This window comes from Chlorocebus sabaeus, chromosome 21 (genome assembly GCF_047675955.1).
Source record: "Chlorocebus sabaeus isolate Y175 chromosome 21, mChlSab1.0.hap1, whole genome shotgun sequence".
In the NCBI taxonomy this organism is placed as follows: Eukaryota; Metazoa; Chordata; class Mammalia; order Primates; family Cercopithecidae; genus Chlorocebus; species Chlorocebus sabaeus.
The window spans coordinates 63557315-63570820 of NC_132924.1; the positions used below are offsets into that span (position 1 = coordinate 63557315).

The 13506-nt window shown below is 32.9% G+C and overlaps 1 protein-coding gene across 1 annotated transcript in view; it reads right to left on the reverse strand.

The window, feature by feature from the left end:
- Positions 1 to 2744: 2744 nt before the first annotated feature.
- Positions 2745 to 13506, reverse strand: part of ZNF804B (zinc finger protein 804B) — a 584421-nt gene continuing 573659 nt past the window's right edge. Inside the window, exon 4 of the mRNA XM_007982259.3 lies at positions 2745 to 8188. Coding sequence (XP_007980450.3) covers positions 4525 to 8188 — 3664 coding nt within the window. The 3' untranslated portion in view covers positions 2745 to 4524. The remainder of the gene's footprint in view (positions 8189 to 13506) is intronic.

A 13506-nucleotide genomic window follows, 5' to 3' on the forward strand; every position in this document is an offset into this window, starting at 1 on the left:
ATTATTGGTTTACGTGTCATATTGCCAGAGGATCACCAAGTTTAATTACAAATTAAGTACTTTAAATAGAATTGAGTAAGATGGGAATTTGTTTTAAACAGCTACACAACTAATTTACATTGTCAACTATTTTATCTCACATATGGAAGGAACTAACAATTTTGCTTGGGGATAAGAAACTTCTTGAAGTTATTGTTTCAATATGTGAATATGTTTTTGAAAACACTATTTTCAACAAAGATCAAGATCTACAATTAAAGACTAAAGAGTATATTTAAAACACACACAGATTCACACTCACATGTGCACTCATACATATTTTAAGTTTTCCAATTTGCCTGATTTTAATGTTTCTCACAAGATATTCTTACTCTTGCTAATTAAGAAAAATGGGGGGTTGCAAAAAGAGGAAGTGACTTTGAGAAAAAATTTAAAAAGTGGATTGGGAGCTCTCCCTCCTATTTATAGCTCCACAGAATGAAAATGACCCTTTGGCTTATCTTTCTAATATTGGCTTATTCTAAACCTAACCCATTCAGCTGCTGCTTCCATTTTAATATAGCTTAATCCAAAAATACAACAATCACCTTCAATGTCTACCTAATAGAAGTGGATAATATTTTTGCTGGAATGAAATGATAACCTTGGAAAATCCTCTAGACCCAGGCTTATTGGCAGGAGAACTTGTATTTTAGTAGGAAATTCTCATCTTAGTGAAGTGGTTTCAGTCTGAAACACAAAGGGCAACTATCTGTTTTCCTGACTATTATTGTGTGGAACTAGTCACTCACATGCTTTTTAATAATGTTTCTATTTGCCAATGAGAGCACATTTTCCTTCAGAATTTCATCTAATTTAAAGAATCAAAACTAAACCTTTCATGAGCTTTGCTGGGCCAGAGATGAGCACTAGGTTCATTTTGCCCCTAACTATCTTATCTGCATACATTGATGTGTAAGATTTGAATCCTTTAAATTGTGTTTTTACAAAACTGGATCTGATATTTACATCTTTTTTTTTCAGAACGTTAATTATGTTTCTGAAAACTCAGAAACTCTGAAAATGTGGAGAACTTTTTAGGGATGATTAAGAAATGTGCTACTGATTTGAGATGAGCAGCAGTATTATTTCACCACTAAGGAGTTAACTATCCACATATCCTGGGGTGGAGGGGGGGATCTGGACGTTTCATTCATACACATGTAGAATACTTGAATACCAAGCGGTATCCTAAAGGGTAGAGCCATCTCCATATCTCCAATTATTGTTTCAAATCATTTGAAGTACATTTCAAATGATTTGAAATGCTTAAAAGTATGGTGGTAAAATTCAGAAAGCTGTGCTGCTGCCAGCATTTGGAGCTATGTAAGTAATAACTTCATGCATTAAGGAGATAGTCAGATTCAGCAATAGAATCCTGAGTAATTGTACTGGTTAAGTGTTTCATTTAACAGAAACATTTTACAGAATTAGTTTCTTTAGGTATATTTCCATTTAGAGATAACAGAGAGATTCCATTAAGTCCTGGCAGAAACTAAAGAAAAGGAGTCACTGTTTAAATCCATTTTTGGGAAGTGAAACAAATTTCAAGGGATTTTGTAAAGTGTCTACCTAAGCAAAAACTTTGGGAATTGGAGACTTTCTAAATCATTCTCTATATTCTAATCACTTCCAATATTTATAACGTCTTAAAGATAAACCTTAAGTTTACCTTTGCATTTTTATAGGCCCATTGTATTTTTTTCTTGCTGAATTTGGCAGGGAATTATTAAGAAGATGAACTTCCCCACATTTTCAGTTCTTCATACAAAGTATTTATTTTGTTTACCTCGAATCCAATGATACTATCTGATGCTAGACTGGTTCCTAATCTGTAAGAAAGACATATAGATAGATAAATGTGTGTTTGTGCATGCATGTCTGTAAAGATTTCACAGTCTTTCTTAAGCATTTAGAGTTTAAGACAGATTTTTTACAAAACTGCCTCCATGAGCCACTTGTGAAACAGTAATCCCATGGAGAGAATTAACCTGTAAATGTCAGGCAATAGTCATAAAATAAATTTAATGCTAAAAGTCACCTGTCAAATAATTATGTAAATGGAGGGAAACACTGCTAAAAATAAAATCCATCACAGTGACAATTTTTTTTATAATTGAACTATTTTAGGGTTCAATATATATTTTCAATTCTGTTTATTTTTTTTTCCCAGAGTGTGTTTATCTTAAGGTAAAATGGAAAATAAAACAGTGTTTCAGCCTATAGTTACTGATTTGGAAGGAAGTAAGCTGCATAATTGCATATTTCCTCATGTGATGCCACAACTTTTCCAATTTCTCACCTTGGAGTACAAATTATCTTTTATTTAAAGGGAGACGGTTGCTTTCCACATAGTCCAAATTAGTTTGTCCAGTGAACACTTCATCACTGTTAATACAAGATGGAATAGTCACTTCCATGCCATCCATTCATATCAATCTGTCTTTGTTAGTCAAAATTAAGTGCTCAGTAGAGGTGCTCAGGTCTAACCTTATGAGAGTTTAAATTGTCACCAAGGCAATTATAAAAATCAAACAGGCGGTCAGTGTCTTTTATAATAGGACTTCTAGTGAGTTCCCATGATTACTCTATCTTGGCTCTGCATCAGCTTTGTAATTTGCTTTAGGAAATAATTATCCACATTACTAAAAAAAAAAAAAAAAAAAAAGCCTGCTAGACCATTTGTCATCCATTTTATAAGAAATATTTCATTTGTCTCACTTCTTTTTGGATTTACTCAATGTTCATCAATGGTCTTTTATAATCATTTTTATGGAATTCCATGCAAGTATAGCTCCTTGCTATTTGATGGTTTCTCTTCATTTCTCCATTCATTTTAAATAAATTAGATTTTGTCACTGTTATATACCAGTCAGAACGCTCTTCTCACAAGTTTCTGGTGGTATCTTGGAAACTGTAGTTTTTCTTTCTGTTAAAACTTCAAATTTACTTTATCTCCTTTTATTATTTTTCTTCCCTCCACCCTTTCTTTCTCTTTCTCTCTCACCTGTCTCTCCTGAATCAATGATGTCCTTTCTTACTGTTTACCAGGTATTTAGTATTTAACCTTTCTACTTCATTTTCCTTATCTGTAATGAGGAATGATAATACTGATTTCAAAATACAGTTGTGAAAATTAAAGAAGATAATGCAAACAAGTGGTTAGGGTACCTCTACCTGAATCACAACAGGCCTTAAGTAAATATAGCTATCTTCCTTTTGAAGCCAAGGCTGAAGAAGGCATCCTCTAATCTTCTAGTGGCAGAGGAGTTTGCATCTTCGTATAGACAGCATTATATAAATGATTACCTCTATTTCTGTTAAGTTTGATTTTCTCTGAAACTCATGCTTAAGAACATAAAATAATAAACCTAACTGTAGGATTATGCACCAATATAGATGTATGAAATACAAATTTTGGGGGCCAAAAACCATTTTGAATGAATGTTTGAAATTATTTGCAAAATTACATGGATGGTGATTTTATTCCGCATCATTCATGTTTCATAAATATCTAGTACAAGTGAAGAAAGCACACCAGATATTTAATAAGATATCCTCCATAAACATGTAAAAACACTGACATTTTCAAACCTTTACCTCTATCCTTATACATGTATTGGTGGAATATAGTAAAATTTTTGAGTAGAAGAATAATAAACATTTTAGTTCCTGTAATATTTGACAGATTGACCAATATATTTAAAAGATTATTCTGAGCACAATTTATTTTTGAGTTTGCATCATCAAATACTAATGATAGCTTGTATATGTTTTTTATACAAAAGTTAAACATTCTTAGTTTTAGATTTTGCTGATTCTTACACTTACAAAATTACCTTGACATGGATTTGTGTGAAATGAAGATAGTTTATTTTTCACAGAAACTCAAAAGTATAATCTATAAAGATTGTTTTTCATTAAAGTGTAATTTTCAACCTAAATTAATCAGAAAATGTCTTGTTCTTATTTCCTATGAAAATACAGTATCAGACTACATTAATTTAAAACTTAGTCAATAGTTAACGATAGAAATTACTTTAAATAATTACTTCATTTCACTGACCTTTTATTATCTAACAAATAAGCCAAATCAACACTCATTCATTCGCGCAACAAATACTTAGAACACAGGGCGCCACATTTCATCTGATTTTTCTTTTTAATTTTAATGCTCTGCTTGAATGTTTTCTGTTGCATTTTATAACATGTGAGAACCCATCCAAAACAAATCTTTAACCCTTTCCCTCTTCCCTCTACACTTTCATAAAATTATTTAAATTTGCCTATTATTTTGGCAAGCTAAAAAATTATTAAAATGCTCTTTGTTTTAATATTAGCAATTCAGTTCATATTTATATATTGGTCACATTTTGAATTGACAGCAATATTTTAAATCTTACAATTGATAGACTTCTTTAAATATATTATTGTATAGGTAGTGACAATTAAAAAAATTATCCACAAGAGGGACTTTAACACTTATTAGTTCAAATGTGTGGACACATTTAAGGCCTCTTTCACTTCATTTAACTGTTGCATCTGGCTAGAGCAAGAATGATGGCAAAAATCTTGACCTTGGAATACTGGTTGGATTAAAGGATTCAAGTGGATGATAGAAGTTGTGGCTGGATTTAAGTGAGGGCCAAACAATGTAGGAATAAATGCTGTAGCAGGCAGGGGCTGAAGTGTTATGTGAGATGGGTGGAAGGGGGTAGCAGCTACTAAATGCAGGGGATGACCTGCTAAGAAAGTGGGGTGTGCAGGTATAATGGTTGGAGTCAGAGTCGAAAATGAAATAGGAGTGAAATGTGCCTGTGAAAGAGGATGTAGATGAGCAATAGGGAGGTGACTGTTATGAGAACTCAAGGAAGCAGAAACAGCAAAATGCTGCAGGAACGTGTGGTGGATGGTAGTGATAGAAGTGTGCTGGTGAACTGGGACTGTCTGTACGGTTGAAGCCGGAGAGAAGGCAGTAGGCCCTGCAGCAGGCAAAACTCGAAGATGCTTTGACAGGAGTTGCTTCTGCATATGCTGCTGGGCTTGTAGCTGCAGGATCTTATATTTATCTATTTCGTCAGGAGAAAATGTTATGGGTTGTTGAATTAAAGGGGGAGAGAGAGATTTATGACACACGTCTAATTCGTCTTTGACTTTGTCAGGCTTCTGCATAGTTCTGTCATAGTAAGAGTTTATATTTCCCTCTACATGATTTATATGCATGCTTGCATCCTGTAAGTCTAGATTTATTTGGTCTTCTTTGGTCTCTGTTGAATCAGTAACACCAGTATATCTATTAGATGGAAAAGCACCAGGGAATTCATTTGGTACTGGGTCACAGCTTTGAATAAAAGGTTGGATTTCACTAATTAAAGGTTTTGATTGTTCTTTTGTTGTTGGATTCATTTTTATGTTTAGTGACTGAGACTCTGTTACTAGGTGAATTATACCTTTAGAAAGATGGTTATCACAATCAGTGTCTGCTAAAATTGTAAAATTATTTGTCTGTGAGCTTTTGCTTTTGTCTTTCTCCGTAGTCCTTGGAATTGCACTGTCTTGATCATTTCTGCTCTCACTTGCATACTGTATTTTTTCAGACAAAGGCAATGCTTGTCTGTTACAGCCTGATGGTACAAGTTGAACGGTGCATGGGACTTGCGAAGGAGCCTCTAATTCATTTTTACAACTGTTTGAAGAGACCTCAACATTACTTGATTGTTCCTGACATTTCTTGGCTTGTACTCTTTCTAAAAGGCTTTTTGCCGTCAGAGGGCTCCTCTCTCCTTCTGTAATGTTCGATTCTGTAGTTTCTGAAGGGCCACTGGAACAGTTCTTTAGAAGGCAGCTGATGTTCCCGGAGTTATACTTCATGGGCCTGACTTTTCCCAGATCACAAATGTGAGGGCTGCCCAAAGACTCTTGATTTCTCTTGCCTTTATTCAAGTAATAAATTTTCTCCCTTGAGTAAGAGTCCAATCTATCGTGCTGAGTTCCCTGGCAATTAGGTGGTTTTTTACTGCTTCCAGTACAGGAAATCTGTGAGTTAGAATCACAACAGATGATTCTTGTAGATTTTAGCCCTGAAAATTGTTGTTGATTTTTGCCCAGTTTTTGTCTTTCTCTACAGTGACAATATCTACGTTTTGAGTACTTTTCATTTTTAAATGATTCCCACAATTTGCAGTTCCTCTCTTTCTGTGGTTCAGACTGCATTTGACTGCTCTTTGCTATTTCATCAGACAAGTAGAGGCAGTTGTGCTTCAGACATTTACGTTTGTGCCTTTCAACTGAGTGGTGTTCTCTTTTATAGAAGCAGAGAAAATTACCTCTGCTATTACCATTGAATCTATGACTTGAACAAGTACTTCTCAAGCTAGACATGCTGCTAGGGGATGTGTCCGAAGAGCAAGAATATCTACTCAGAGATGACTTTGGAGAGCATCTCTTGTATCTTCGGTTTCCACATCCAGAAACCTTGTTGGTCATGCTGATGTGGTTACTCTTTAAAATTACACTGAAGTCTTTCCCATGGTCACTGTTACCCCCTACTGTACAACAACTGGACTTGCAGTTGAATTGTCTTTCATCTTCAAATTCCAAATGAGGATTGCAGGGAATCAATTTATTCTTTTTAGTCCTAGAGATGTAGGAAGGACAAGATAGGTCCTCATCTGTATCATTTAGAACTACCTTTCTGCTGCCTTGCCAATGGGACCTTGAAGCTTCCTTAAGTTCGTTCTCACTATTATTCTTTCCAGCATAATCCTTTAGAGATGTATTGAGGTAAAGAGGCACTTCAGGATTTTTCATTTCCAAATCATTTGCACTAAAAGCATATTCACTCTTATTTGGCTCAGAATCACTGTAGTCCAAATTATATTTCCTCTGGAATTTTTCCCAATCCGGATTAGCTATCATCATCTTTGGTTTCAGATATTGATTATCTTCTTGGATCAATTTTTGTTGGTCTTCAATTACACCTGAGACTTGGCTCTCTCTTTTAGTCTTCACTTCCAAGGACTTCTTACACAATTCTGTTTTTAAGTCCTCTGGATTGTGGTCTTCCTTTGTGTTCCGAGAAAGCTTAAAATCAAAATATAGTGGGTTGCAGCCATAAGAGATACAGGGTTCTGTTTTTGTAAAGAGCAGAAGTTCCGTAGGCCATTGAAGAGTGGTGTGGCCATCCTTGCTTTGAACATGGAGAAAAGGTAGTGGTTTAGACGCCACATTATGGGTACATGCTTCTCTTACAAGTCTTTGAACATTTTTGCTAACTCTTTCTGTTTTATCTAAAGATTTTTCTCTGTTCTCTATTCTGGAATTTGGATTCAGATGCACTGTATTCTTTTGTTCACTTGGCTCTGCTGATGAAAACTCATCCAGGCATTCAAATATCCTGGCATCACTATGGTTGTAAATGTTTGGTCGGCTGAAGGAAGCATTTGCTTGGCATGGGTGATTCACACAGTTTTCTAAAGTGTTCTTCAATGTATTTCTAGTTTCTTTTTCTCTGCTGGAAGGAGTAAAATCTACATCTGAAAGATGAATGTTAGATTTAGAGAATGAAGCATGAATGCCAATTGAATCTTCTAGTGTCTCATCAATAGAGTTATTGTCTTGCAAAAGTTTAGAGTTTATGGAGATGGTATTGTGTAAAACACTTTCCAGATGGCTTGGTGAGATGTTTACCTCTTTTTCCTTGGTAAGGTGTGTATCTTTATTTGCAAACCTGTAGCACTTGCATTTATCTGCAATTTGTTTTGTTTTATAAATGGGTGACTTGTTACAATCGTGAGTTTCTTCTGTGTTCTCACTGAAAACTGATGCTGAAGATTCTAATTTTAGGTGCACTTTTTTGGAAAAAGAAAATGATACTCCTGTTCTGTGATTTGCATTGCTGAGATCTGAAGATGTTTGAGGTACCCGATTTCCAAACAAACAACGCCTGTCTGATTGTAATTGGTGTCGATTTGGCACGGTGGACCGCTGTTTATCGGAAATGATTCTGGGGAGATTTTTTCCTTTAAGGAGAAGAGCACTCTTCATGCATGATACCTTTCTGCCATTCTTAACAGGGAAAATTCCTTGCTGGAGTTGCTTTTCTATGGCTACCTTGGGGGCTTTGTATGCTGGTCCATTTCCAGAAACACTGTAAATACAATAATATTTAAATGATTAAGATACTAACTTTGGAATCATATTTACATATGAACATTTCATAGTGTTTCTAAGATGACTTATTTTACAATTTATGAGCTACATCTTCTAAAATACAACCTTTTGTTGTGCTTACATAGCTTAGCATAAATTTTACAGTGGCTATTTCTAAAATGAATTGTTTACATGTAGTATTTTGCAATTATCAAAAAGCAATAGCAAGTGAATATCTTATGCTAGTGCTTCTAAAGCATTTACATCACAATATATGTCCTACAGAATCTATCAATCTTAGGAATACAGATTTAACATTATTTCACTAATAGTTTTCCGATCAGTGCATTCACATTAAATAAGAAATTAAATAGAATTAAAAGTCACTTTAAAAATATAAAAATATTTTTTAAATTTGCTTTTATGTATTAGTTCTAACATTTTATAATGTTTAGTTCCTCGGTTTTAAAATTCCCTCATATTCACTTACCTTTGAAACACAGTGATAAGTTCTTTCTTTATGACTTGTCAGTAATTTGACTAATTATAATAAATGCATAATAAAATAAGAGATATGTACAATCTATCTAAATGTCTTCAATGATTTTGAAATCTTTTCCTTTGCTTCTTACTCACCAAAATATTTTTTCTACCATTTCTGTATTATATGTTTTATGTTTTGAAGGTCCTAAAAGGTTATTTGTTCTACTAAGCTTCATTAGCAATTCATACAGAAGACTGAAAATATCAACATATATGAGATAAAATTCTTTAGATTAAAATTATATGCCCTTTAACAGTCTATCTATATAACCTCTACTATAAAAAGGCTTCACTGGAAAGAAGACAACACAAATCACATCATTTTTATTATTGTTTGCTTTGAACTGGCATTATTTTCCTTTTTCTTGTTCCATATGCTTGGATGTGTTTGTTTGCTTATTTCTAATTTTGATTTTTATTTTACTTTCATCTAGTCATTTGTTGCTTGAATATAAAATTCTAAGCCAACTGATATCTCTTCCATATGTTGCTCAAATTCTAATGTAGAGTAGTGCTTTCTGAGTCCTTGTCTAACAAATTCCTGTTGGTTTCTTTTACCCATTCTTTGGCAAATCAGCATAGAATTCAAGAGTCACAAAGTACAAATTTCATGTACTTTGCTTCATTGTCTCTAGATGTATAATATTACAGACATACTGAATTAACCTCCCTTTATTTATCTTTGAGATGAATCTGCTTGTGTGCCTGTATGCTTTTCCCTTTGTATAAAGTGTAAAAATATACATACATATAATTTATTAGATTTGTTACATAAAGAGTATATATATTAATATGTATATATATGTATGTATAAAATTTTAACAGAACATAGTTACAGGTTGATTAATTTGGGTGAATTTTTACTAGTAGTTCTTGGGCACTTTGAATTTAACTTTCTTCAGTTCAGATACATTTTTTTTCCTCGATTTATCTGATTATTGCTTCCTTTGGAATTTATGTTTTAAAATCATTGGTTCTCCTGAATATATCCTTTAGGTATTGATATTTATCTCAGTACTTGACTCTGTCTTAAGTCTTTTTCTATAGTTCAGGGAGAATTTCTTTGATTTAATTTCTATTTTACTGACTCAATTTTTTTACAATATTCAATCTGTTTATAAATTATGACCATAAGGATTTTAACTTGCAAACAATAATTTTAGCCACTATTTAGTTTTTAATGATTTTAGAATGTCTCCTTTTCATGAATGTCATTTTAGAATGTCTCCTCTTCATGAATGGTTGTAATTTTAGAATTACAGAGTTCCTTTAAATCTTGTAAAAAACTAAATTTAGAAGTTTTTAAAAGCTGTATTCTCTTCCTTACAGTAACTCTTTCATAATGGAAATTTCTTATTCATCACATTAATCTCCTTTTTTTGAGTCATCTTTTTATGTTCATTAGGCATATTTAATAAAATGAATAGTGAGGAGCATTCTAAGATGGCATATAAGTTACTGAATGTTTCTTTCAAGCACAAAAGTAAATAAGGAGTGTAGAGACTTTATTACATTATTGGTCTTTGAAAGTGCCTCCAGCCTGTAGATAGAAGGAAGTGATCCAGAAACAGCTGCAGCATTCAACTTTGCCTTGGTACCAAAGAGATTATTTCCCATATTTGTAGCCACCATTTGGATTAAGTAGGAACTATACTTCTGGATTAAGTTAACCTTCTCCAGAAGCTTCAATCAATCTGACATTATCACCTGTATGAAACTCATACAGGTTGAAATTATTCCACAAGTCTAGTGTATGGATACTATTGTTTTTCCTTTCCCAATTCCATTATTATGCAGTGATTTTAGTATCTATTATATCATGTTATATGTATTATATATATCCTTTTCTTAATAATAATTTTGCTGATCATCCTGACACTATTTTATTCATTTTCTTGCTTTACGCTAATCTAAATGTTCTTTTCTGTACTGCTATTTTATTTTACCATTTAGCTCTCTAATGTGCAAGCTTCTTCCTTTTACATTACTTTAAATATTTTAAAATTTCTTTGCTCTTATTGTTTTTGTAATATACTGTTCTCTAGCTTCTTGTTCTTCATTCTAGTTCTCATTTTGCAATTTAAATTGCATTTATAATTATAGATTTTTCACAAGTTTTAACATTTTGTCCTTATTGTTAATCTTTGATACTTCTTACTTTTATTCTTTAAACTTTTTATCTTGTTGCTTTATAAACTTTAATTTGCTTTTTCTTAAATCAAAGTTATTCTTATTATTTTGGAAAACCCTGTTTTTATCTTTGTGGGGTTTTAAATTCTACTATTTTAATACAAGTCTATGTATTATAACATTATTATAGCTTTAACTTTTTCTAGGTTTATTCAGATATAACTGGAAAATAAAAATTTTATATATTCAAGGTACACAATGTGATCATTTGATGTAGGCATACAAATTAATTTGTACATCTATCATACACGTAGTTACCATTTTGTGTGAGATAAGGACACCAGATTCACTCTCTTGGCAAATTTCAAGTAAACAATATAGTATTATTAGCGAAGGTAATCATGCTCTACATTAGATCCTCAAAACTTATTCATCTTACATCTGAAAGTTTATAAACTTTGAACAATACCTTCAAATTTCTCCCACCAGCCATCCCCTGGAAACCACATTTGCATTCTCAATGAAGCTTCAATTTTTATAGTTTTCTCCACATTTAATGTTTCCCTCACTTCTTTGGAACTTTCTTTAGTTTTTAAAATATTTTCTTACTTATATTAAAATAATGGTTAATAAAATGTCTGTGGAATTTGGCTTTTAATTCTTATTGATTGATTATCCATTCAAATTGTTCTCCAAAAATTCTAATACTCTGCAGCTTAACGAATGCACAATTTTATTCTCTCCTGTTCAAAAAGCATCCTTTCCAAACAGAAAAACATATCAAAACAACATGATTTTTTAAAATGGTGTCATTTTTTGATGTTCCATTTTCCAGCTCTTATATGAAAAACTTCATAAATATAAGAGCTAGATAATGTGGAACATTAAGAAATGACACCATTTAAAGAATTCACAGTCTCAGAATCAGTGGCCCTAAAATTTTTCAATTTTGGAAAAATTTTAATATTAAGATGTACTTAAACTTATATATATAAGAAGTTCACATACAGAGAGTGACTATCCCCTCATCCCCATATAATAACTGATATTGCTGAGGAAACAGGTTGGCTGGAACTAGTTAAGAGACGGTCAAATTTGATGACCCTTTATAAGATCTATTACTATTTTTCTTGCCATCATTTTACGCACTACCAGTAAATTCACCTCTCTTCTCCCAAAGGGTCACGGAAGAATTTTGTTACCTGGATCATACTATTCAGAAACCCTCATTATGAGGAAAAAGGACAAAGAAAGATTGTCTGGGAGAAGAGTAATGCCAATGATTTTTTCTTTTTCTTTTATTTTTAACTTTCACTTGTCAATTCACCTACCAAAATAAAGTATTTGTTAAGTGACTTTCCTTCAGCCATGAGGCTATTTAAGCAGAGAGAGCAATTGGCTAGGAGGCAGGTGATGGGTAGTAGAAGATAAAAAAATATTTTCCTAGTTTCATGCTCTGTATCTAGAAAGCTGAACACTTGCCTTTTCGCTAGCAATATGAGCACATTGTGACCCAGAGAGCTTGCCTATTTTATCAAATCACCAAAAGGAGTGGTTAGGTTTGTGATTGTTTAGTGAATAAGGCTTACAGAGGGACAGCTGAAACTTAATAGAGTGGACCTTTTTATTTGGAAGAAACTTAATGGGTAGCTCTGGCAAACTTAGAACTTCTAAACAAACCATCATCATCATCACCATCATTATCATCATCACCATCACCATTACCACCGCCATCAGCAAGCCACCTCTGATTTTTTGTTATTTACGCCAGAGGAAAATATAGAATGGGTGAGTAGAAATGTAGAAGTGTGACAACTTTCATAATAACAAACAACCAAAATTATATTTATTAAGACTATTTAGATTTGCTGTTGTGGCCTTAAGGGACCTATCTAAAGATGTCTATTTATGGTCGAAATTGTACCATTTGTTACGATCTGATTTACTGTGTCTCATCATTAATCACTCCAGGAATTGACTCTTTCCCTAGATTGTTTCCTGCATGCTGCCCTAACAACAATAGAACTTTTCCTTCTAAGTCCTATTTTGGCAAGGACTGTCTGAGTTCTCAATGACAATATGTTTGAACAACATACTGTAAGTCCCTCATTGTGTTGACTGTAGAAAGCTCAGTAGCAAATGTATATGTTGCTTCTAGCATTGTATAAGACCCCAGACCATGTATTTTTATATTAACCTTACTTCTGACTACGTGTTGTATCTTTATTTTGTCTTCATACTAAATTTCTCATTTATTTTTAATATGATTTTTATGTATTTTCATAAATTAGATTATTTTAAGAGTTACAAATACATAAATACATGCAAGTTGAATATTAATTGTATTTTTACTCATAATTGGTCCTACAAAAATAAGTGTTTCCTTAAAATTACCTTTTAAGTCTAATATTTTGTGGTAACTAATTGAGCTACTCACTCCTGTTTATTACATATTACTTTCCATTTAAGCAACAGGGGTTTAAATTCTGGCACAGAGGCATAAATTTCACAATTCACTGGGTTGCTGTCAAACACATTAATTAGCTACATTAGTGTTTTACATTATGATTCATAGGCACACAAATCACAATCTGCAAATTTAATTGCATTCCAGGTAACAACTTTGAAACATCCAGTGGTTCC